General features: G+C 35.7%; 1 protein-coding gene and 1 pseudogene across 1 annotated transcript; both read right to left on the reverse strand.

Annotated features, from left to right (window-relative positions):
• Nucleotides 1–3,013: 3,013 nt before the first annotated feature.
• Nucleotides 3,014–3,955, reverse strand: LOC128101636 (olfactory receptor 8K3-like). The gene has a single exon (XM_052724925.1). The coding sequence runs from the start codon at nt 3,953–3,955 to the stop codon at nt 3,014–3,016; it is 942 nt and encodes a 313-aa protein (XP_052580885.1).
• An 11,005-nt stretch (nt 3,956–14,960) lies between these two features.
• On the reverse strand, nt 14,961–21,096 carry LOC128100892 (olfactory receptor 1086-like; annotated as a pseudogene).
• Between the last annotated feature and the right edge of the window lie 6,802 nt (nt 21,097–27,898).

Raw genomic sequence — 27,898 nt, forward strand, 5'->3', positions numbered from 1 at the left:
AAGATAATCTTATGGATAGGACCCTGAACAAAATATATCAGTTACAGGACAAATATTCCTGGCTGCCATCTACATGAAGAGTCTAGAATAATGCAACCTTATAGAATCAAATATTGGGTTTAAAGGAAGGGAGGTGTGAGAAACTATTATTCATTAACATAAACATGGAATCTCAGTTATACAAAAAATTGTATTGCCACAAACTTACAAGAAGCATTTGTCCATAGTACTCTAGTGTGTATTTGAAATAGTAAGAATACCAATTTGATGTTAGCACAATAAAATGCAACATCATCATTTAGTAAATTTATTAGTAAAATATCATTAGTAAAAAATTTTAAACTTCTTGCGCTTTTCATGTTAATCATCTTTGAAAAAACAAAAGTGAAATCAACATTCATTTTAGAGGTTCCACATTTAAGTATGCACATTAACAGCATATTTTTCAAATAGAGATATTCAATTTTTTTCCATAGTTATGCAAGTTATTGGCTAAATATGACCTATGGAAATATAAAACATTTTTAAATGCTATTTGTTTAAACAGTTCCAGGCTGTGTGTAGAGACATCATTTCATTGTCTAAGGCTAGAAGATTACAGATAAAGGTGAGCTTTGACATTTTTCAAAAAGAAAGAAAAAAAGACATACAGAAAGAAAGGAAGGATCGAAGGAAGGAAGGAAGGTAGATAGATCTTAATATATCATATCCATTAAGAGTAAAATTTAATATTTCTACATTTTTCCAACCATATATTTTTTGTGGTCTGGGGAGATGGTTCAGTGGGTACTCTATGCTCTACAATCATGAAGACCTTAGTTCACAGCTCGAGATACACATAAGAATCTAGGCATGGTAAATCATGTTTATAATCCTTGAATTTCTAGATGTTTATAAGCAGACCCAAAGAGAACACTGGCCAGTCAGCTATGATGAAGTGAGAAGCTTTCTGTCACCGAGTGACCCTGCCCCATATGCAGTAAGTGACTCCATATGCAGTAAGTGTGCATATGGAGAGGAAGAAAACCAGAGTCTGCTCTGGCCTCTGCATAGGCGTGCCTATGAGCATACCCATACTGTGCAATACGTGCACCAAACATATATATCACATACAGAAATGCACTTGTGAACACACACACACACACACACACACACACACACACACACACCCCATATATATATTTTCTGTGAAATTAAAATATTTCCTTTTTTACATGAAAATGTGTTATGCAATTCTAAATAAAAATAATTGATACTAAATAGAATAATTGCATGATGATTTAGTAATATTTTGCACAAGGCAATATATGTATTACTTTAGTAATATAATAAAGTATATGTATTAGTATTTGATTTGATATTCTGATGATTTTATTGCAAGATAATAATAAACACTATTCTCTTTATAGTGTAAATTAAAGAGTAAGGATGTTAAATAATGATGAACATTGGAAGACAGGACAGAGCTTAGATAGGTTGCTGAATATCCAATGTTCCAAAGACACAGAAAGCATGACCATCAATGCATCTGACACTGCAAACTCACTAGAAGAGAAGCATGGAGCAACCGATAGTATTGCCTGTGTTTGCTCACATTTGGTTACTAAATGATATACTCAGAAAAAGTCCTCTGTACATTGGTATACAGAGAAAACATTAGGAAAGTAGACAAAATGTGTTCCCTCTCTACACATTCAACACAGAGTAGCTATATTCTGCTAGTTTGTGTAAGAAAATAGCCGGGCGGTGGTGGCGCACGCCTTTAATCCCAACACTCGGGAGGCAGAGGCAGGCGGATCTCTGTGAGATCGAGGCCAGCCTGGTCTCCAAAGCGAGTACCAGGAAAGGCGCAAAGCTACACAGAGAAACCCTGTCTCGAAAAACCAAAAAAAAAAAAAAAAAAACCAAAAAAAAAAAAGAAAATAGACCATCCCAAAAATGAGGTGTTATTTTCCCTTTGATAGCAAAGATAGTGATTACCCACTAGAAAAAAAGTAGGCACTAAGGACATAAAAACAAGTCACTACACAAGAAAAAAAGCATAATTCTGGAAGTTCCTATGGCAGAACTCAAGAAGTATATTATAATGAGTTTATTCACTAATATGCACAAGTACACTGCATTAGACAAATTTAGATACTAAATTGAAGCAATATGTTACCAAAAGTCAGTTGTGTTATGTTAGTAGAATCTCTTGAGCTATATATGAAAGCAATTATGCTTCCAAAAACAAAACAAAACAAAACAAAAGAATCAAACCAAAACTAAACAAAACAAAAACCTTAAGATTTCCAGATAGCATAGGGACATTTGAGCCTATGTATATACTATAGTTTTTCTAGTCATTGTGTGACCATGAGTCTGCTGACAACATACCAGAATGTGTTTTTAAAACAATCTACACAGGAACATAAGAAGTATAAACAGAAGTATTATACTGACTGGAAAGAAGAAATATATAAATAAATACACATAGATGATAGAAATCCCTTGCTAAAGGAATGTCACAAAGAGCAAATCAATTTCTCATAAGCACCCACAACTGTTTTTCACATGCATATAGCATACACACACAATGTTCTTCATGTTATAATGTATAGAGCTATTACACGAGATACATTTCTCTATTATTATGCTACAGTTCATCCCTCTTGTTAAGGGGAGCCAAGGAGATGGCTCAGCAGTTTAAAAGCCTTGTTGTGGAGTTCTACCCTGAGGGTTCATATGGTAGAAGTAGAGAAATGAATTTTGCAAGTTGTCCTCTTTTTCTTCACTTGTGCTGAGATATGTATATATATATATATATATATATATATATATATATATATATATATATAATTTTTAAAAAGGCAAATACGTTTTACTGATGTATTTATAACATTATAATATGTGTTAGTACAAAGGAAGGCAATTTTTAAATATATAATATGTTCGTTTGTGCATGGTAAACATTCTGACAAAAGACAACAAATGTTTGTCCAATTGTGGTTGGTAGAACTCAAGTATGTAGTATTTAAGAAAATATGCTATCTATCTTTCTCAATGTCCTCTGTAGGGCATATTTTACATCTTTGTTCCTCAAGCTGTAGATCAAGGGATTCAACATGGGGATGATCAGGGTGTAAAAGATGGAAGCCACTTTGTCAGTGTCAAAGGAGTGACTGGATTGGGGCTGCACATACATGAATATCAAAGTCCCATAGAAGACAGTGACCACTGTCAGATGAGACCCACAGGTGGAGAAAGCCTTGCGTCTTCCCTCAGCAGAGTTCATCCTGAGAATGGCTATGAGGATGAACAGGTAGGACACAAGAACAACTAGGAGAGAGGAAATCAAATTAAAAGCTGCCAAGACCAGAATAATCATTTCAATTTCATGAGTGTTTGAGCAGATCAAAGATATCAAGGGGAGACTGTCACAGTAGAAATGACTGATGACATTGTAGCCACAAAAAGACAAAGTGAAAATCTTTATGGTGACTAGAAGGGAAACAAATGTGCAATAGCAGTAGGGGATTGCCACCAGTACATTACACACCCTTTGTGACATGATGACAGTGTAGAGCAGAGGCTTACATATGGCCACATAGCGATCATAGGACATTGCAGACAGAATAAAAAGTTCACTAATTATAAACACAAGAAAGAAAGCTAGCTGTGTAGCACAAAAATTATAGGAGATTATGTTTATATCTACAAGAAAATTTATCAACATCTTGGGTCCCACAGCAGTAGAATAACCGAGATCTGTGATAGCCAGGTGTCTGATAAAAAAGTACATGGGTGTTTGTAGCCTGGAGTCCACTGTAGTGAGGATGATCATGCCCAAGTTTCCCACCATTGAGCTCATGTAGATGACCAGGAATAGTCCAAACAATGGGGCCTGTAGTTCAGGGCGCTCACTGATACCCATCAAGATGAATTCAGTAACCACTGTGAGATTTTGTTTTTCCATCAAGTTTTATTAGAAAATCTATCCTGGACAAAGACACAACAACAAAATCAGTACATTCCATTAGTATCACCTGACAAGTTATGCAAGGTAATGTTTTCAAAACAGAGCCAAACTTTCAAATTTAAAATATTTGAAATTAAACATACCTTTATAAATGAAAATATCTAGAAATAGTGTAAAATACATCAGATTTTTATGCAACTAATGTGACTTTACTCTCAGAATCAAATCTTTCAATATCTGTACATGTTTTGATTATAATCGGTGAGAATCTAATCCTATTGTTTTCTAATGGATAGATAATAGGTGAAGAAAAGATACACACTCACCTGTATACAAAAGAATATTGATAAAAAGTCAACAAGTTGTGACAACCTTGTTAGGTGAGTGAGTGCCCTAATGTGGATCATGGCATCAGTTATGAAATCTATTCATACACAAATGAAGAGATAACTGCTATTTTCCAGTTTAGCATCCTAAACACTTTACTAAAGTAACTAAAAATAAATTACTGTGCATTTGAATTCCCTGCATGTGCATGTGTATGTCTGTGAACATATGTTTGTGGATGCATTGCAGGTGTGTTGGTAGATGAGTGCTTGGAAGGGAAATGTTGGTGTCAACCTTTCTTAGTCACTTACACCTTATTTTATGAGACAATGTCTCTCACTGAATCTGAACTCCTCAATTGGATAAACTGGCTGGCCTTGAGCCCCGTGGGCCTACCTACCTTTGTCTTGTCAAAGCTGGGATTATGGGACACTGCACTTAGCTTTTATGGGCCCTGGGAATTGAAATCTTGTCCTCGTGCTTGCACAGCAGGCTCTTTATCAGCTGAGTCATGTCCCCAGCACCTTAAAATTCATGACTGAAAGAATACACCGGGACTCTGAAATGCTACAGCTCAGTTGCTTATTCCTTTTGAAACCATTTCCTCTTCCCATGAGGTCATTTCTATCAAGCCAACACTTGGCCTCATTTAGCTCCATTCTGTGGCTAATTTTACCTATAAAATAGGTACACAAGTATATTCATAAGGCTCCAAAAGTTCTAAAATTAATTTCTGGTGGATCAGTAATGTACATGAGAAATGATTTCCTTTTTATTAAAAAAAAAGCAGTCTACAGTTACAAAAACATGGGTAGAATAATATAAAAAAATATGCTGGTATATCTAGGACACAGGCTGTGGAGCAGAATATTGTCAAGAAACTGAAAGCTCCAAAGTCTCAAGGACATTCACATGCTTCTCTTATTAGAAGCAACCAGCAACCATCATGGCTTGTCATCCTGACACAGCTCCCCAGCTTCCTACATGGTACAGCATATATTCTGAATATCTGTAACGCTGTTTCAAGCAAACATCTTAATCTTCAGCATAATGGCATCAATCTCTAGGACTTTATTTCTTGCTCTACTTTATATTTGTGACCATCATCCACAGTGACACCTACAAGTTGACTTACTTTATGTTCAACATCCATAACATTATATGAATGTTATAACTACTCAGGAGTGCCTACTGCTTCAAATGGCTCCTAGGTCGAACGTACTATGTGTCAGCCACTTTCTATAACATTTCCTAGAACACCATAGCCACTTCATGCAGAAAAATAAGTCACACTAGACTAGTGGCTTGCAACCTTCTTAATGCCAAGGCCCTTTAATACAGTTCCTCATGATGCCCAACTATGGAATTATTTTGTCATAACTTCATAACTATAATTTTGCTACTGTTATGCATCATTATATAAATGTCCAATATGCAGACCCCTGTGAAGGGGTCATTTGATCCCCTAAAGAAGTTTCAACCCATAGATCGAGAAGCAGTGCACTGGACCACTTAGATACTTTGAGCCATTACATATTTTTAAAAGACAAGAGCAGGTAGAAAGGGGGCTTAAAGGTTATCTGAGAAGATATGTGACAGAAATCTGTTTTGTTTCTTCTTAAACAAATTCACTGGAAATTCATCAGTGTCCAGGTGTGTATTAAAGACAAGTGTCTGACTTAGACAAAAGTGCCTGTGAAATCTTTTGGGTCATTCCCAGATTTTTACAGATGATAAGTTACCTCAAGATAAACTGCAGGCCTGCTTAGCTTCCTTTGGAGAAACACTTTATGCACATAATCAAAGAGCAGGGAGAGGGCAAGTGATGATGGGAATCTGATACTGTAACAAGTGGTAAAGGCTGAGTCTACGAAGATTCAAAAATAGCTTCTGAGAGAAGTTCCAACTTCTGCTCATTCTAGGAGTCATGGGTATGGTTCCATTTTCACAAGGCTGGGATCAAGCCCACTCTGCCCTCCATTTGGCCTTCTTCAAGAACTGCAGCTTTAAGTCCAGCCCTGTTGTTCTGGAGAAAGCCCAGCTTGCAATGCGGAAGAGCCATCAGAAAGAAGAGAAGGTGGAGACCGACAGGACCAAGAAGACTCAGAGAGGCCCAGAGAGACTCAGCCCAGGTCTAGGCTCTTGCCAAAACCCTTATGCTCTAAGCAGAACAATCTCTAGGAGATGTATGAGTTTAGCCATCTAGGACTCCTAGCAAAAGAAAAGCCTTCATAGCACCAGGACACATGACTGCCACCATGTTTCTATTAATTAGTCTCTCTGGGGAAGACTAAGGATGTCTCCTATAAGTGAGGCATTCATAGCTAAAGAGTATCTCTGGCCTCTTCCACTCAAAATAAACAGAAAGAAATGAGCTCTGATGTTTACTGGCTATGAGCAGAGAAGGAGCCCTGTCAACTCTAAAGGGACTTAGATGGCTTATCTCCAGGAACCCTGTTAAAGTATTGGCTACAGCATTAAGTACAATTTCTATATGTAGTAGTTTAGAATATAAATCACTTTATCACAGTATCCATAAGGTATCTATTACTTTCATCCACAGATTACAGAGTAGGCAGCTGAAGCATAAAGAGATTATATTCAAAGGATGAACCCAACCTCATACACAGGGCTTGGGTTTGGAGTCAGGGATAGAACACTACAATTGATGGATGTATGCACAAAATATCCATATGATGCTGTGATTGTATGAGAGAGAGAGAGAGAGAGAGAGAGAGAGAGAGAGAGAGAGAGAGAGAGAGAGAGAGAGAGAGAGCTGAGAGAAGGTTCAGAGGGAAATAATGTGTCAAAGTGTCTGAGGAGGGGAGATTGACAGGTTAACTCCTTTTCTTACTAGCCCAGGAACTGCTATAGGGTAAGAGACAAGAATGAAGAATCAGAGGGAGAAGTGGAGAAGGTCTAGAGGAGGACAAGAAGAGGCCTTTAGAGAAGGAAGAAAAGTATAGGAAGAAGTCCTAAGCATTAGAAGGTGCATGGAGCACTGGCTGACCACAGGATGTAATCATCCACCATGAACACCATGACTATTTCTCACTGTGTACCTGAAAGTGTGCAGGTGGCACCTTACTCTGGAGCCACTGTTGTGGTCGGATAGCTGAAGTACAGGTTAGCAAAGCCCAGGAGGCCCAGAGCCAATGCATCTTAAGGGACGTTTTTGTGATAGGAGTAGAATATGACAATATGAGTAAGCCACTGCCTTAGGCATGTGGTGGGATCTTGCTGGAGTGCTTGTGGAGGTAACTACACAGTCATGATGGCCCAGGCATCCTACTTCCCAATATGGTCCTTAAAATTCCTTACACTGACAGGTGTAGATCTGAACATTTTAGTACTCATAATAGAATCAGATCTCCAAGTTTCATCCCTAGCTTTCTGCCAGATGACATACTGTGGCCTTCCCCTTTCCTGTGCCCATTCTGCTTGCCACTGGGTCATGCATAGCTTCCCTTGGAGCCTTCTTACCACCCTATCCTTTTATCTCAACTGCCAGTTCCCACAGGCGTTCTCTGTGAACCTGACACATGGAAACAGGTAGATGATGTCCACACTCTCCCTACTCTCCTCCAAATGTAACCTCCCAGTTTTCCCACTCTGTGTCTACCATCTGCCGTGGCCTCTCCTTCCTCTCTGTCCCAGGGGGACTAAGCAGATCCTGGTGGCACATCCTGCTTTCCTTTCTCCTGTAGACCACCTCAGCCCTTCCCACTTCTTTCCCATCTCCATCCCTGTCAGCTTCAATACCAAGAAACACATTCCAACAGGAATCCCCAGTGGGGATTCACACCTGGCAGGATCTCAGAAGAATTCTCTACCAGACAGCCCACAGCCACAGCACTCTTCTAAGAATCAGACAGGGAACTGAAATTTCTAAGAATAGAAACTAAGGAATGGAACACCTACCCAACAAAGACAAGAGAAGATATCACCATCCAGAACTAGGAGTAACAGAGGGAGGGGAAACCATAATCAGAATATGTTGTATGAAAAAAATATCTTTCAACAAAAGAAAAAAATGTGTATCAATAAAAATCTATAATGCATTATGATGGAAACTGTCTTTGCTATGTAAAGTGACAAATGAGGGTGTATACTTAAGAGTCTATGCTGTACCATAACTAGGTGTACACACTGACCTTTCTTTGTCCAAAGGATTGACAGAACCCTTATTCAATTCTAATATGACAACATTTCCTTGTTGAGTTGTAGAGAAACAAGGAAGATGATGAAATGATTCAGATACCTGTGACCCTTAAGCATATTTCTCAACCATCATGCGTATAATGGTTCTTGGTTTCATGTCTTTTCTAATTGATAGTAACCTGAGGAAACTTTCTTTAACCAATGTATGCATACATGCTTCTGCAGAGGGATGCTACATCCTTGTCAGGGCTGCAAAAAAGCAAATGTGAGAAACATGTAAAGCCAGACATTACATGCATGCAGCTTAAGCCCACAGCAAACACCAACCCATGCTCCCATACTGGATGACCAGAATTGGGCGGCTTCTTTAAAAAAAAAAAAACACTTACCTTTCCTCAAATATTTGGATATTATATAATGCAAGTTACGTTAATATAAAATTACTTTAAAATATTAACTTTTCCTTTGAAGGCATTTTAACTATATATGAGCTATCCTTCTCTGTAGATAACAGATGCATGTTATAGATATGAACCTTGAGGAATATGGAGGAATCAGAGGAAGCTGGGGGAAAAACAGATCATTATCAATGGACTGTTGAAATTCCCTTTGGACAAATTGGTGCAACATTTCAAAGACCAAAAAAAAAAAAACACCTGAAAATATATCTACTCCATTTCTGCCTCTCAATAGAAAACAAACAGGCTCATAAGGGGTAATAATAAAATGTAATATAATATCATAAGATAAAAATAGAGATCATAACTGGACAAAACAAGCAAACTAAAAGAAAAGAAGCACAAGATAAACCATAAGAAACAAAGACTCATTCAGTAGCATACTCAGGAATCCCATAAAAACACTAAACTTTTAAAATTATTTTGAAAAGATCACTAAAGAAGAAAATTCAGTAGCTTAATATTAGGAGAAATATAAAAATGGAAGACTGAAATTTACAGCTTTAAATTTTACCACATATATACACGTGCATGTGTGTGTGTGTGTGTGTGTGTGTGTGTGTGTGTATAAAAATAAAAACGCACAGTGGTTTCATATGTATATGTATGTATACACACATACATACATGTATAAAAACATATGACATTTTTGCATCAACTCTTCCTATCCTTTTTTATTTCATGATAAATAAAATAATTTACATTTATAAGCACACATATGTACGTGTATGTGAGCTTAAATATTTTCTAAGACAACACAAATTACATGTTAACGTGTTGCTCACTGTCTCATCCTATTACAATATGTTCAAATAAAATCTGAAAAGGGAGGCATAACGTGAAAAGAAGACAAATCCAGTTGTTCCTCAGATATCGTGGGGAAACAGAATCCACAAAACCTTCATCAGAAACAGTGACTTACATATGATGGCAAAACCAGTGCGAACTCAGGATTGCTTTAGATTCTGGACATGTAAACTGTCTGTCATTGTGACTTGTAATGCAGCTTCTCTTGAATCATCCATGTGTTCTTTAACAGGGCACTGTTGAGCGCAATTTAAAGATTTTTTTTCACCTTTTGTGACTCCCCCTAAGGAGACACCACACAATTTGCAGATTATCCCTAAAGCATTTGAAATCCTAATGAAATGCCAGGATGTTAGCCACTAATTATCAGAAACAAGGTATCTTCATCTGTGACTTTGTGCATTTAGTAATTGTGTATGCCAGCGATCCAATTTTCTTTGTCCAAAAGAAATGATATTGATATCATAAGATGTTAATATGCTATATTCATTGTAGAACATTTTTGAAAGTCTGAAATATGGAAAGTGTATTATCTATCGACATATGACTGGATAAATTAAATGTAAATACAGACAAAGAAATATCACTTATCTTTTAAAAAGTGCAATATGTGATAACAAGGACGAACCTGAACACTATGATGCAGAGCAAAATAAACCAGTGCAAAAGGTCAGGTACTGGGTGACCCTATGCAACAGAGGGCTAAAAAAAAAAAGACCCAAACTTGCATAATCTGAAGTTGAAGTTTATAACACGGCAATGAAATTTCGATTTAAAATACATTATATAGTGAAGCAAATCTCTACTGTTTTATAATAAAAGTAACATGAAGCCGGGCGGTGGTGGCGCACGCCTTTAATCCCAGCACTCGGGAGGCAGAGCCAGGCGGATCTCTGTGAGTTCAAGGCCAGCCTGGACTACCAAGTGAGTTCCAGTAAAGGCGCAAAGCTACACAGAGAAACCCTGTCTCGAAAAATCAAAAAACAAAAACAAAAACAAAAACAAAAAAGTAACATGAAATGGATTAAAAATATTTAATAGGTTATCATAACTTTGTATTTATATAAATTTATATGTAATGAGAATTTATATTTATAAGTTACCCAAGTTTTTCAAAAATATATTAAACTTAAGAAATTATGAAATTATGAATACTGAAAGTTCTGATAAATTTTTGAAATATAATAATGTGTGCATGTGTGTGTACTTGTGTATGTGTTCATATGTTTATTTATGTATGTGTGAGACTACAGGTTTGCATGTGTCAGGGCACACATATGGAGCTATTCATATTTCTCCTTGATTGAAACATTCTTCATATTTGTTCCCCATTGTGCATGCCAAACTAGTTTGTCCCTAAGTGCCTGTGTCTTCTCCTCTCTCTCTCCTTCCCATATCCCTGTCAGAGGAATGAAATAATATGTTGTCTAAGAAACAATCTACCCCGAGTCACCTTCTCAAGTTAATTTTAACAACACATTTGTATTGTCTCCTAGAGTAGAATAAACTTGTTTTCCACAATGAATAAGAATAATTTGCTATTTGTATTAGTCAGTCCATGTTTTTTTTTAAATTTATTTTAATTTTTGTTCTGTATAGGTATGTGGATATGTGGATGTGAGTACAGGAAATTTCAGAGGCCAGAGGCATCACATCCTCTTGGAGCTAAGGTTAAAGATAGTGTTCATCTGCCTTACAGAGATTCTAGGAACCAGACACAAATCCTCTGCAGAAAAGCAAGAGCTCTTAACCCCTAGTCTATCTCTCAGTCCTCTTGGTCTTTATTTTTAGATGACTATTTAAATCACAATAATAGCCATAAACATTAAAATCGTATTTTTAAATATAGAACTGTTCATAAACACTTTCACTAATTACATACTAAGCAAAAAATACTATAATTAGCAGAAATTTAGATAATGTTTGTAATGTACTCCCTAATGTCTTTCTCTATACATGTCTTTTTCTTCCCTGGATACCATTTCCTGTCTTTCATATGTTTGTTTGCTTTGTTTTTGTTTGTTTTGACTCTGTTATAATTCATTTATCTAGACACAATTTTCTAGTTCTGCTAAATGCATGCATTTAATAAAATTTTCTTACTTTTTTTTGAAAATATTTGTTGCAGTTCTGTTCCTACTAGAAAAGTTGAACTATTTTCTTTTTGCCATTTTCTCCTTATCAGTAAGTAGTCATCAACTTTTAATTCTATCTTTCTTTTTTATTTTCTTTCTGTCTGTCTGTCTTTATATTGTTGAATAGAGTTGGGATTTATTGAAAGACATCAATAGCTATTTTAAGCATAGGGATTAGGAGAAAGCAAGAAAGTGAAGCATAACTAAGAACTTTCCTACAGGCTCCTCAAAAGAGAGTCATTCAGTCTTAAATCTGTATCAATTCATGTCTAAATAAGAATGCTTATATGATGTTATATTTGTGGTTGGTAAATCATACTGAAAGTCCGTATATGTTGTATGTATTTGTGATTCCATGTTCCATAGATTAGCAACTTCTCATTTATTGATTCAATGTGTATATACCAATAAGTATTCTCTTAAATCATTGTCATTCATCATATTTCTAATTCATTTTAATGATGCAGGTTCTTAAATCATATATGTAAAAACTTCATTAGTCTTTATAATTTTGAATTGTCAGTGGATATCTTACATTTTAAAAGTATTTATTTGCATGAACTTCAGACGTTCATGAAATGAAATATGATCACAGCCACATCTCATTTCTCTTGCCCAACTACTGTCATATCACCCCAACATGCTCTCTTCCAATGCCGTGACTTTATTCTCTTTTCTTTAACCTACTAAATCCAGGTACTGTTGTCCATATATGTATGGATGTGGGGTCACCAACTAGAGCATGGGAAACCTAGCAGAGGTCACTTCAAAAAAAAAAAAAGAATGATTCTCTTTCCTCTATTATCTATTAACTGCTAAAAATTCTCATGAAAGCGTGGCTCCAGACCATTCACACCATCTTGCCAGCACTTTGTCTGGTTTGATCTTACATAGGTAATTATAACTACTGTGGCTTCAAGAGTGTCATTTCAGAAGACGGCATTCTAATTCATCCTTCTGTTCTTATGTTCCTTACTGCCTCTTTTTCCTCAGTGTTTCTTGAGTCTGGGTGTTGGGTGCTTAACATATATGTTCCATTGTTGTTGAGTACTCAGTATCATATTCTCAACATTTTGACCACTTAAGTATCTCTGCATTTGCTGCTGTTTACCACAAAAATATCTTCTCTGACTAAGGTTTACAGCATCCAAGGTGTACAGGTAAAAATATAAAATTTTATAAGTCAAATTGGAAGCATAACGACTTAGTGAGTGTATGACAACAGGTTCTACCTAAGGTCTATGAATCCATCAGCCATGGATTTTGGACATGAGTACAGGACCAGGCATAAAATTTCTTCCATGGATCAGGAGTCATATCCAATTAGAAAACAGTTTTTTTTTTGTTCTGATAGTCATTTTTCTATTGTACCACTGGGCAAATCTTGCCTGGCAGGTCATTGTTGCTACATGCAGTGTCGAGCTCTGTTTGATCACTGATTTCATTTTCTTCCTATCACCCTATATAATATTTTCTGATAGTGTAGAATTAGCCATCTTGAAGGGAGTTTCTCAGTCCATTTGAGATTGATTTACATATAGCATAGAGCTTATACATTTGATACTTTCGGCAATAGGATTGCCATGTAATCACAGCTGGCAACCAAGGGCAATGACAATAGCCTTTGTTGTTTTAGAGTACTGAGACCTCCCTGATCAATTATTCATAAGGAGTGTCTTATAACTTGTACTGTGATTTCCATTTCCTACATCTTCTCAGTTTGATAATTCCTGGCTAAATAATGTTCAAATTTCTAACTTGGAAAATCTTTTCCTCTGCTCATAATTCTGGGAGACAATCTCAGAGCAAACTCTTTGATCTTCTCACGCATAAAATCATTTCATGCCTTCTTCACCAATGTTCCCTGAGTCTGAGGTGAATGAGTTGTATTATAGATATGTGCATTGGAACTGGGCTCCACAACTCTACATTTTGATTAACTGTGGTTTTCTGCAATGTTCCCTTCTGTTTCAAAGAGAAATTTCCTTTATAAGGGGTTAACACTACACTTATCTGTTGGTATAAGGACAAATGTTTATAGATTGGTGTTAGTGATTATGCAGGATTAATAAATAAGTAACATGACTGCCCAAATGTGAACCGAACAAGGATGAATCCAGTAAACATGCCAAACTGAACAGAGAAAAGCTCAGGAGGCATTAACCATTCACTAAGAACTATAGGCAATTGAGGAAACCTGGGGTTAGGAGAAATAATCTTTCTCAGAAAAGAGCATACTAATTTGTTATCCAGTGCCAAATTGTCATCCCTGAAAACATACAGATAAGGAACATTATATGGACTGAACAACTTATATTTAGGAATATCTATGTATATAATATGTATATATACAGACATAGACTTTGAAAGAAGAAGGCATACACAGAAGTTTTGGAAGGAAGAGAACAGTAGGGAGATAAAATGTAATCAAATTATAATCTCAAAGTAAAAAATTTAAATAATGTAAATACATATACATATGTATAAAACAATATACACAGTCAATTATAACTTTCATTTTTTAGATATACACAAATAGTAGGTATCTATGACCATGGTTTACTTTTGTCACTATAGGGAATGAAATAATGCTCATTAGTCAACCCAGTGAAAACACACTATGCACATGACAGATTGCATAGGACAGAAGCAGGTAATTATAACTTGCTGGAAAATGACCTGTGATACTGGATCACTGAGCTTACTTAGGATTGCACATATGATCAGATTCAGTTTGTTAGAACATAAAACTTATTCATAATTTCAGTCAAAGAAACCAATAATATTAAAGATTACAGAAAATCATTTCCAGGATTTTGAAGTAAAGACTGCCTGAACAAATCCACATGCAATTTTGTGTTGTTTCCTATCAGCATATATATGTGCAGAATTTGTATATAAGCATATTAGTATGGACATTATAGAAATCTAATGGCTGAAATGGACTCTACTTCAATTAAAACAGCAGAAATGATAATTACCTATTATATTTACTGAAAATGTTCTACAATATTGTTAGATAAATGAACTTCAACAAATATTTTCATTATTACCCCATAATTGACAAACTTTTCCACTATTAGGTTTAAAGTGGAAACATAAGTTATAAATAAGTCATTTTTTCAAAAAGTTTTTCATTGCCTCCTTTACAACTTTGTTCCTCAAACTGTAAATGAGAGGATTCAGCATGGGAATCAAAATGCTATAAATTATCTACACTACCATGTCGTGCTCAAAGATGTAGTTGGGATTTGGTCTCATGAACATGAACATATGAGTGCTGAGACAAATGGACACTGCAGTTAGATGAGAACCACACAGAGAGAAGATTTTTCTTTTATCTTCAGCAGAGCATGTACTCAGAAGAGTGAACAGAATGAAGCTATAGGAAATTAGGACAATCAGGATGGTGACTGTCTCAATAAACAAAGCACAGAAGAGGAGAAGCTGATTGAATTGAATGTCAGAAGAAGAAATTTCCAGTAAAGGAGGGATGTCACAGAAAATATGACTAATTTTATTGGATACACAGATGGACACACTGAAAGTGGCCACAGTGTGAATAAGAGCATACAGAACTCCATCAGCATAGCAAGTGATGATAAGTGGCACATATACTCTTGATGGCATGCTTAGTACATACAACAGTGGGATGTAGATGGACACATAGCAGTCATATACCATGGTGGCCAACAGGAAGCATTCCATGGTTCCAAAAGTAACAGCCAGAAACATTTGTGCAGCACAGCAAATGAATGATATTACTTTCTTCTCTGACATTTATGACAATTATGGAACGGTAACAGAGGAATAGCAGACATCTCCTGAAGACAATGCCCTGAGAAAATAATACATGGGCTTGTGCAGCAGGGAATCCCCAATGATCAGAGCAATCAGTCCTAATTCCCCATGAGAGTGAAAAATGTAAATTGTTAGAAACAGGAAGAAGAAGATAACCTGCGCTTGAGCATTGCACATGAAGCCTTTCAACACCAGTTCAACGACTTTGGTGATATTCTGCAAAATTAACTCTAGCAGTAGTTGAATGTATCTCTAAACTATAGCTCTACAATAATGTAAATAAAGGAAGAGGAATGTAGTGAGTCTGAAGGACATGATCTATATCTACACTTGTGTTATATTGTTTGACGGTGGCTAAATTTCTCTGGACTGATTACAAGAAGGTGATATAATTGCACCTTGAATGTTTATAGCACTCAATACAGAAACAAGCACAATATATAGATGTCTATATAATATGAATTCATGCCGTTTCTCAAAACATCAGGATACCTTTAAATACACATAATAAATATGTTAGCTTTCCAAATCAATCACAAAAATACAAGTATTAGTGGCTTCTGACATCAGGAAAATATCAGCATCAGTACATTAAAAAGTAATATCAATGTCATATAACAATTTCATGGAGTCTATTCATCTATGGAAAAGAACAAAAATATTTTCTTTATGAGCTTGAAACAAATGTTAAAGTCAAATTATGTTTAAATGAATCTTTAAAATAATGCTAATTATAGGATTGATGAACCAATTGATTCTACTCAATCTATATATACTAAATTCAGTGAAATATATTTAAATTATGATTGTTTCTTAAATACTTTTATATCCCTGAATTATTCTTTAAAGTCTTTTTAAAGCTATATTTATCTTATATGAATAAATGTCTTTTTTTGTGTGTGTGTACCATATACATTTTTGGTGCATGCAGAGGCCACAATGGGGCATCAGATAACCCTGAAACTTACATTAGAGATGGTTATGAGCCCTTATGTTGGTGCCCTTAATACACAAACCCACACGCATACCCACACCCACATCTCCACACTCATACATACAAGCATGTGCATAGGTGTGCATGTGCACACAAAATACACACACACGCACACACACACACACACACACACACACACACACACACAAGCTCAGCTCTCTTTTAAATATGACACCTGTCTTTAAATACTACAGTGTGATATTGGTGGGTTATGAATCATAAGAGTTAAGATTTTCATGAGAAATATATTTCTCTCATTTGCTAATTTAAGAGCTATACTGAGTGTAGTTGGGAAGATAGTAGTAAAATTTTAAAGGATTTAAAATTATCTGTAGAAAATCATGAATCTTGAAAAATTGAATAACAGGGTTTAGTCCTAAAATGAGCACAAATATATTTTCATAAACCCAATTTGAACAGAAGAAATAAAACTCCAAGTACATTGGCATTCATTGACATAAAATAAGCTTTCAAGTATAAGAAGAATTCTAGAAGACATTATAGAACAATTACTTTAGGGATAAAATTTTGTGCAAGTTTTAGTAATTTATCTTATAGCAACTTCCATAGTTCATAATTGTCAAAGATAAAGTCTTGATAGCTGTCAATTTGCCCCAGAGTTCATTGAATTTTTCATTTGCCCATACCTCAGAAAATAAATAAAAGCATGAGCCTCAGATGTATCTGAATATTTATAGCCCATCAAAATGTACAAATATAATGAAATAGGAATTAAGATGAAAAAATTGCTATGTTAACTCAGGCATAGTTGATGTTCTGTGGTTATTACATCAAAATTTAAGAACATGGATTGGTGACTATGACAAATACTTCCTTACTCTCTATTGATATATGTGTTATTATACTTCTTTTGAACTCACTATGAATAGTAGTAGAATAAAGACACACAGGAACCTTTTTGTTTATTTATAAGAAGAATTGAGTACTCAGAGGCTGAAGATATTGCTTGGTTATTAGAATCACTGCCTGTCATACTATCATTACCTATCATACATAGAATCAAGCTCTGTGTTTGAGATTTAATATTTCAAAACAAATCAATACATATTTTTTATTTGTACTACTTCCCAAGATCTCTTGGTATAATATATAGGCAGAATTCTGAATATACCTGATTTTAACATATTCATAGAACTAGCAAGAATTCAAGTGGGCAGTAACCAAAATAGCTAGTAAATAAGATGTTTTACTTGAAATTTTAAGAATTTTGAAAAATATCCATTTAAAATTTTTCAATTAAAAATTTGGACAGAAACAGCCAGTTCTGATTGGATCAAGAGGTGAGTCTTATTCTCTTAGCCTATCACCCTAGCCTCTAGGCTTTAGGCCCAGGGACACAACAAACACCCCCATACCCCAACCCATTGCAGCCCTAGTTGCAGGCCAACAGGCAGGGCTCCTCAGGGAGGCTGGACTACCACTATCCCCCACTGGACCCACTAACCTATATGCCCCACCCCACCCTCCCAAATCCACTTAACCTCCAAGCCTGCAGCTGCTCCCTGAGACACAGACTTAACCAGCTCTTATTGGACCAAGAGCTCCTATAGGATCAAGAGCTGCTCCCTGAGACACAGACTCCAGCAGCTGCTATCTGACCATTTTTTCCAATTGGACCAAGAGCTCAGCTTGGACCAAAATCTCTGACTGGACCAAGAGTATTGATCAGACCAAGAGTGGCTCCCTCAGACATAGATAGTACTTGCACTGAGTGGAGGAAGAGATGGGTAGATTCTAGTACAAAAATATAGTTAACAACATAAAGATCAATACAGCACCACCAGAATCTAGTGGATTAACATCAGCAAGACCTGAACATTCCAATGCAGAAGAAGCAGAAGTAATTGACCTTAAAATGACTTTAAAAAGATGATAGAAGTCTTTAAAGAGGAAATTAAAAGTTCCCTTAAAGAAATAGAGGAAAAGACAAACAAAAAATTGGAAGAAACCAATAAATTCCTTAAAGAAAGGCAAGATAACCAAGAAAAAGCAATTAAGCAGGAGAAGGAAACAGTTCAAGACTTGAAAACTGAAATAGAGACAATAAAGAAGACACAAACTGAGGGAATACTAGAAATGGAAAAGCTGAGTAAATGAACAGGAACTACAGATGCAAGCATAACGAAGAGAATGCAAGAGATAGAAGAGAGACTCTCTGGAGTTGAAGATACAATAGTGGAAATAGATTTGTCAGTCAAAGAAAACATTAAAGCCAACAAAGTCATAACACAAAACATCAAGGAAATCTGGCACACCATGCAAAGACCAAGCCAAAGAATAATAGGGATAGAAGGAGAAGAACACCAGCTCAAAGGCATAGAAAATATACTCAACAAAATCATAGAAGAAAACTTTCCCAACCTAAAGAAGGAAATGTTAATGGAGATACAAAAACTTACATAACACCAAGTAGACTGGATGCAAAAAGAAGTCCCCTCATTATATAATAACCAAACCACTAAACATACAGAATAAAGAAAAATATCAAGAGCTGTAAAGGAACAAAGTCAAGTAATATATAAAGGCAGATCCATCTGAATAACACCTGACTTTTCAATGGAGACTCTGAGATCCAGAAGGTCCTGGACAGACATTATGCAGACACTAAGAGACCATGGATGCCATCCCAGCCTATTATACCCAGCAAAACTCACAATTGCCATAGGTAGAGTAAACAAAATATTTCATAATAAAACCAGATTTAAAAATTATCTATCCACAAATCAAGCCCTACAGAAATCACTAGAAGGAAAAAGTCCAACGTAAGAAAGTTAAATACACCCATGAAAACACAGGTAGTAGATAATCCCACACCAACAAATATGAAAGAAGGGAAACACACAATGCTACCACCAAAAAATAACAGGAATTAACAATCACTGATCATTAATATCCCTTAACATCAATGGACACAATTTGCCTATAAAAAGACACAGGCTCACAGAATGGATATGAAAACAGTATCCATCCTTCTGCTGCATACAAGAAACACACCTCAACTTCAAAGACAGACACTACTTCAGAGTAAAAGGCTAGGAAAAAACTTTCCAATCAAATAAACCTAAGAATCAAGCTGGTGGACCTATCCTAATATATAATAAAATAGACTTCAAACAAAAATCAATTGAAAGAGATCAAGAAGTACATTACATATTTATCACAGGCAAAATCCACCAAGATGAAGTCTCAATCCTGAACATTTATGACCCCAATACAAGAGCACCAAAATTTGTAAAAGAAACATTACTAAAGCTCAAATCGCACATCAAACCCCATACACTAGTAGTAGGAGACTTCCACACCTCACTTTCACCAATGGACAGGTCTGCCAGACAGAAACTTAAAGAAAAAATAAGGGAACTAATAGATATTATGACTCAAATGGACTTAATAGATATCTACAAAACATTCCACCCTAACACAAAAGAATATACTTCTTCTCAGCACCCCATGGAACCTTTTCTAAAATCGACCACATACTTAGTCATAATGTAAATCTCAACAGATACAAAAAATTGGAATAACTTCCTGTATTTTATTGGACCACCATGGCTTAAAGTTAGATATCAAAAACAGCAACAAAAATTACAGAAAACTTACAATCTCATGGAAACTGAATAATGCTCAACTGATTCACCAATGGGTCAAGGAAGAAATAAAGAAATTAAAGATTTTCTAGAATTCAATGAAAATGAATGTACAATATACCCAAACATGTGGGACACTATGAAAGCAGTGCTAAGGGAAAATTCATAGCACTAAATACCCATATAATGAAAATGGAGAAATCTCACACGAGCAACTTAACAGCACAACTGAAAGTTCTAGAACTAAAAGAAGCAAAATCACCCAGGAGGAATAGGTATTAGGAAATAATGAAATTGAGAGCTGAAATCAATAAAACAGAAACAAGGAGAACAAAACAAAGAATCAATGAAACAAAGAATTGGTTCTGAGAAAATCAACAAGATGCACAAGCCCTTATCCAAACTAACCAAAAGGCAGAGAGAGAACACTCAAATTTACAAAATCTGAAATGAAAAGGGAGACATAAACACAGACAATGAGGAAATCCAGAGAATCATCAGGTCATACTTCAAAAACGTGTACTCAACAAAATTAGAAAATATAAAAGAAATGGATCATTTTCTGAATAGGTACCACATACCAAAGTTAAATCAAAACCAGATCAGCAATTTAAATAGACCAATAAACCCTAAGGAAATAGAAACAGTCATTAAAAGACTCCCAACCGAAAAAGCTCAGGACTAGATGGTTTCAGCACAAAATTCTACCATATTTTCAAAGAAGAGCTAATACCATTTGTAAGTAACTGTTGCAACTCTGTGCGTTTGTTCCTGGGGTTTGGCACCAAAATGTGAGTTTTGCAGCTCTGGGAAGAGGTACCTGACTACTTGGGGAGTCAGGGGACATCTTGAGCTGCTAGGACAGTTCTGACTGCTCAGCCCTGGAGAGGAAGGTATTCTGACTGCTAGGGAGAGTCAGCCCTGGAGCTGCTAGGACAGCTCAGCAGGGAAGTCAGGCTATACCTGGTGTGGTGGGGGATGATCTCCATGAAGGATATAGCAATCCTGCTCCTCTCTTAGAGAGCTACTATAGTTGAGCTTTGTTAAACCCCCTTAAGTGGACTCCTTCCCAAATAAATCTCTTTCTAAAAAGAGTTTTAGGTGTGAAGATCTTCATTCACTGGCACAGAGAAGAACCTTGCTGAGATGTTCCATAGTGGACTGAGCAAGGAGAAGCTTAACAGAACAACCTTGCTGAGATATTCCATAGTGGACTGAGTAAGCGGGAGCTGAAAAAGTAACACTTTTCTCCAGCGCAGGAGGAGATTGTTACATTTCTGCTGGGGTTTCCCCTTTTGCAGAGTGAAGCAAAAAGCACCAGGCCAAGCTCCAGGAGTCCAGTTGATGAGAGAGAAGAGAGATTCTATGAGTAAGGGGCATCAAGGTCATTATGGTGAAATTTACAGAGACAACCAAACCAAACTAGTGGTAACTCATGAACTGTGGACCAATAGCTGTGGAGCCCCCATGGACTTGATCTAGGCCCTCTGTATAGGCAAAGCAGTTGTTTAGCTTGAACTATTTAAGGGGCCCCTTGGCAGTGGGACCAGGATTTGTCCCTAGTGCATGAGTTGGCTTTTTAAAGCCCAGTGCCTGTGGTGGAACACCTTAAACAATATTGGTAGAGGAGAAATGGCTTGGACCTGCCTCAACTGAATGTACCAGGCTCTACTGGCTCCCCATGGGAGGCCTAGCCTTTGAGGAAGTGGGAATGGGGGATGGGTTTGAGGGGAAACCTGGGGGCAGGAGGAGGAAGGAGAGGGGAATCTGTGGGTGGTATGTAAAATAAATAGAAAGTTTCTTAATAATAAAAAAAGAAGAAACAGCGATAGCTCTTGCTGGAGAGGATGAGGAGCAAGGGGAATATTCCACCAGAGCTGCTGGGAGTGCAACTTGTAAAACTTGTACAGCCACTTTCGAAATCAATATGGTGATTTCTCAGAAAATTGGGAATCAATCTGTACCTTAAGACCCAGACATACTACTCTTGGGCATATACTCAAAGGATGCCCAATCATACCACAAGGACACGTGGTCAATATGTTCAAGGACACTATGTTCATAGCAGCATTATTCATAATAGCCACTACCTAGAAATAGCCTAGATGTCCCTCAACCAAAGAATGGATAAAGAATTTGTGGTACATTTACACAAGGGAGTATTACTCAGCTATTAAAAACAGTGACATCATACAATTTGCCGGCAAATGGATGGAACTAGAAAAAAATCATCCTGAGTGAGTTAACCCAGACCCTAAAAGACAAACATGGCATATAGTCACTCATAAGTGGGTACTATCTGTAAAATAAAGGACAACTATGCTACAATCCACAGAACCAGACAGAATAGGTAACAAGGAGTCTCAGATCTCTCTGAGAAGGGGAAAAGGAAGAGATTTCATGAGTGGACTTTGGGCAGTACAGTTGGGAAAAAGAGCAATTGGGCTGTGAGGGCACGGAGGGGGAGAGTCCTGAAATAGACTACTGGAAATTTGGGGGTCAGGTTCAAACCTGAGGAAATCTTCCAGGAATTTTGGAAGATGACCCCAGCTAGAACTCCTAGCAATGCAGATATGTAGCCTCAATTTGCGATCTCCTGTGACCAGGCAAGACTTCAAGTGGAGGGATTGGGAAACCAACCCAGCTGAAGAATCTTTGAACTACAGTCTGCCCTGCTTATGGGTTGTTCTGGAGTTAGGGTGGGCTAGAGATTGAGGAAGTGGGCAACCAATGACTGGTTTAGCCTGAAACCCATGCCAGGAGAGTAAGCTCATCCCTGATACTATCTGGAGTACCAAAACCCAGAGGCTGGATGACCCCAAGACCTAGGAAGAACCAAACATAACTGGAGAAAAAAAAATGTCAAGTTAATGATGCCTAAAGATGCTCTGCTACACTCATAGATTGTTGCCTAGTCCTATTGCCATCAGAGAGGCTTCATCCAGCAACTGATGGAAACAGATGCAGAGACCCACAGCCAAACATTAGGCTGAGCTCAGGGAGTCCTGTGGGAGAGAGGGAGAGAGGGTTGTAGAAGCTAAGAGGGTCAAGGACACCAGAAGAATATCCACAGACTCCACTAACCTAGGTTCATAGGGGTTCACAGAGACTGAGCCAATAACCCGGGAGCCTGCAGGGGACTGACATAGGCACTCTGCATGTACGTTACAGTTCCGTAGCTTGGTCCTTTTGTGGGAGCAGGGGCTGTCTCTCTCTTTCCTCCCTTTCAGGACCCTATTACTCACATTGGGTTGCCTTGCCAAACCTTAAGCATGGGGAGGTGCTTAGGCTTACTGCATCTTGATATGTTATGTTTTGTTTATATCCATGGGAGGTCTGCCGTTTCCTGAACAGAAATAGATGAGGAGTGGATTGGGAGGCAGAAGAGGGGAGTGACCAGAAGGACAGGAGGCAGGAGAAACTGCTGTCTGGATGTAAAATAAATAAAATACTTAAAAACAGATAAAAGATTTTACATTAAAAATTAATTTTAATAAAAAGGAATGAATAACAAAATTAGTTGTTCATATACAAGTGTCATTATGCATTTTTCCTGGTTTTTAAAAATATTTTTCTTTTAGTTTGAGATTATAATATAATTAGATCATTTGTCCCTTTTCTTTTTTCCCTCTCAACACTACCATATGCTCATCATTGCTTTCTTTCAAATTCATTCCTTTTTTATTAGTTGTTGTTATATGCATATATATATATATATATATATATATATATATATATATAGTTTCTAAATATAACATGATCAGTCTGTAAAGTTACTCATATATATGTTTTCAGCGCCAACAACTTGGTACTAGATAACCAACAGCTGTGTTTGCCTCTGGGTAAGACTATTCTCCAACTCTCAACAAATGGACAATTAAAGGATTAAAGTTTCTAATAGACAAGATGAACAATGTACATGGATATGTGAGTTTTTTTCAGAAGTGAAGTTAAAAGGAAATGTCTAACAAAGTACCAGCAATAAAATATGTGCTTATACTTACTGTGTTCACGATAAAGAATTGCTTTCAAGGCTCAACATTAGCATCCACGAGGAAAAAGAAACTATATATTTGAATGTAAGTGGATGTGGTTAGAGAAAGGAAAGGAAAAATATTAACAATCTAAGCAAATAATCAAATTGTAGAATAAAGAAAGCCAGAGCCATAAAGAAGTTGAATTAGCCACGGCTCTCCAAAGAAATAGAAATATTAGAAAACCTTTGTGTTTGCACATGTGTGTATGCATTTTTTTGTGTGTATGCATGTGTGTACACAATATTTTAAGGAATAAGCCCATTAAATTTTGGAGACCGGCAGATACAACATTTTTGAAAATTTATATTCATGTATGTTTTTCTATGCAATCAAAATCTGTATCAACTGGGAAAAGTTATGTTTAAGTAGTAAGATGAGTTTTTCTTTCAAATTATTCTACTTTGCATGATTTGATTGTGAGTCTGATGAAGCAAAAACCAGATATTAATTTTAGTTTTTTTGAGTTCATTAAGTTTTACTTGCATCTGAGTGATGAAACTGGTATTACTTGGGGGAAACTATATTAAATACACTATGTTAGTGACTGATACCTGGCAATGTTAGGTGGGAAATCTTGAGATCAATTGGAGAAGACATGGATTTCTATGCTTTACGCCAGATACTTTGTTAACAGATAGATACATTGGGGATAAAATGTGAATCTAAAAAGAAACAAAGAAAGAAAGAAGCTAATACTAGTATAGGACCCAAATGTGAGCTATAACTATTTTAACTATTTGAAACACTAAAATGACTAACTCTATGAACAGAAAATTTGAAATTCAATTTTCCAGCAGAACAAATATTCATGTATTGCACTGGACATGTTATCTATATACTGCACCTGTTTTATCTCTTCTGCCATCATTTCCTATCACTCTCATCGTGTCTTTTCTCTTGTCTTATTCTTCTCATCTAATTTACATACCATTTAGAAGAATGAAACTTTAAAGCAAAGCAAATCAACTATATTAGAACGTGCTAAATTCCAGCAGTGTCACTGTATCATTTTCCAGATGGCTGCGAACTTGATGGTTTATAGGTCATTAGAACTAGAGTTGAAAATTTGGCTTTTATGAGTGATTTCATTTTCCTATTTGAGAGGATATTTAGTTTAAACAGACAAAATTGCCTCCATGTAATCATTTTCAGGATTTTCTCTGTTTTTCTAGAATCATTCACTTGTTTACAGTTGAAAAAACAAAACCTGGTAAGTTTCTGTCCCAGTGAAGAACATGGATCATCCCAGGGGCATCACGATAGCCTTTAAGTGTTGGCAAGATGGCTTAAACATTTATATGCACTACAAGAGCATGTCCTAACTGACAAAGCAGCTCATTTTTGTAGGTAAGCAAATTTTATTTTCATGCATAAATGTTTTAAACGTTCTAATGGATTTCAAGTTCTAGGACAAGTCTGAAAACTTAAAATTGATATGGAAGACCCTTTCAAAGAGAATTCTGTTGCAACTGAATCAATGTCTTCTGAGAAGAGAAAGGGAAAAGATGAAGTATTATTTACATATTTTGCTATACTGTAGAAGTTTGTTTTAATGTTTTTCATTAAAGAAAACAATTAGTATATAAAATTAACTTCCAGTGATTTTTTGTATAGAATATTTTCTGAATCACTTATTTTCTTTAATTTTGATTTCTGACATAGTTATTTGAATCTTAAATTTTTTTTATTGGCAGTGCATTTAGATATAATTCTAGCTGTTTATTTCTGAACTGTGCAGTTTATTTAAATTGTAGTATCTTTCATTCAATAAGTCAAAGGGAAGTGTTATCCTCTTTTATTTTTATGTAGTGATATTTCCAGTTACAAGAGTAGGCAATGAAGACATAGTATGGTCATGGAGAAGATATGCAGTGTGCAGACAAGGAATTGAAGTATTGAATGCCGCTTCATCTATTAGATAATGATCTGACAAGGGTACATTGTATGTCTAGATGATCCTCAGTTTCTTTTTGTATAAGATTATATCACACTATATATTTTTATAAATTATTATGTAAATCAAATAAGAGAAATGAACACATGATTTATAACCTGTTACAGTAGCTCCACATCATATAGATACTTTTTGGTATAATTTTCCTCTTGATTTTAGTATTTTCAATATTATTGCCATAGATTTGATCATGAAAATTGAGAAATTTATTTTTAACTTTTATTTATTGACTGAGAGTATTGTAGTTAAAGTGCCTTATTCAAAAATTTTTAATTTTGCATCTGTATTAAGTAAAATTAAAAGACTATTTAAAACAGTATGACACAAAAATTTCTAGCATCTTTAAGTGTAGCTTAAGAGAAATACATTTTTCAACTTTGATCTTGTAAAAACTAGCATGCTTTGGTATTTTCCCTGCCATGTCTAAAGTTCTTATAGTTTCCCTGTCTAAAGTTCTTATAGTTTCCCACTCAATGCTCTAATAAAAGCGATTGACAATAAAATTTACATCAATTCAGAAACCATACTCTTGTTTTCCAATCAATATCAGAACAATATTTACTAAAATTTTTTTGGTCAAAATATTGTAATAATTTAAGGAAATATATAGTGTTGTGCTGACATATTGCCAGGCCCCAAAAATGTGACAGTGATAGACTAATCTTCTTATATGCTAATTTAAAGAGACATTATATTTAATTTCAAAATAAGATATTATGATATATGTGTTTTTAATGTTTGTGTTTTACTAATTGTTCAATGCTTTATTTGAACAGTCACTTCATATGCCCTTAGCATTTTGTTATATGAATAAGATGTAGGATTTATAGTTCATATATATGAATACTGCAAATTATTGAATCTTTTATTCTAGAAAATATAATGGAGCCATAAAATCTTTCTCTGCAATTTTCCATGTTCATGTGGCAAAAGGAGTCAAGTGTGACTATTAATTAACATTTTCTAAGTATACGTTGTCTATCACTGTAGCCTGTCTGTGAGACTCTCCCATCAGGATTTAGACTCTGAATGCAATTCTTAATCCTCTATAAGTGCTTTTTCTTAGACCTTTGATAAGACAACAAAGTCATAGAATTACAATATAGGTGACAGTCTTCTAGTGTATAGCAATTAGCTTGTATTTTGTTATGTTTGTTTAAGAAAGTATTAATAATTTTTGAAAGATCCTTTGCAGATTGATTATTTCCATTATGTTTCTTTTAATTTGATTACTTAGTTGCACCTTCCCTATTTACTAAATATTTTTTAATAAATTCCTTTACCAATCTTGACAGATAAAGAAAAGGGAGAAAAGAGAGATTATAGGAATAGTTTAAGTGTATTTTTCTAAGTCCATGAATACATACCTTGCATATTTGTGTAATTAATTAATCAGGTGACTTTATAGACTAATTTATTAAAGTAACCACCAAAACCAATGTTTTGTATTAAAATACCTCCACACATTCTGGCTTTAATATTTAAGTTTTTTGTGTTTACACAAACTAAATTTGGTTACATTTTTATATTTTATTCCACAATCTTCTAAAAAGTGAAAAAACATTTTTTGTTGTTTAGTCAGATATTTACAGAGGTAATCTATATACTAGAACAAAACATTCACATAGACTTTGAAGATCCATCTGGGACAATGTACC

This window comes from Peromyscus californicus, unplaced genomic scaffold (genome assembly GCF_007827085.1).
Source record: "Peromyscus californicus insignis strain IS unplaced genomic scaffold, ASM782708v3 Scaffold_7__1_contigs__length_154581171, whole genome shotgun sequence".
NCBI classification, from domain to species: domain Eukaryota; kingdom Metazoa; phylum Chordata; class Mammalia; order Rodentia; family Cricetidae; genus Peromyscus; species Peromyscus californicus.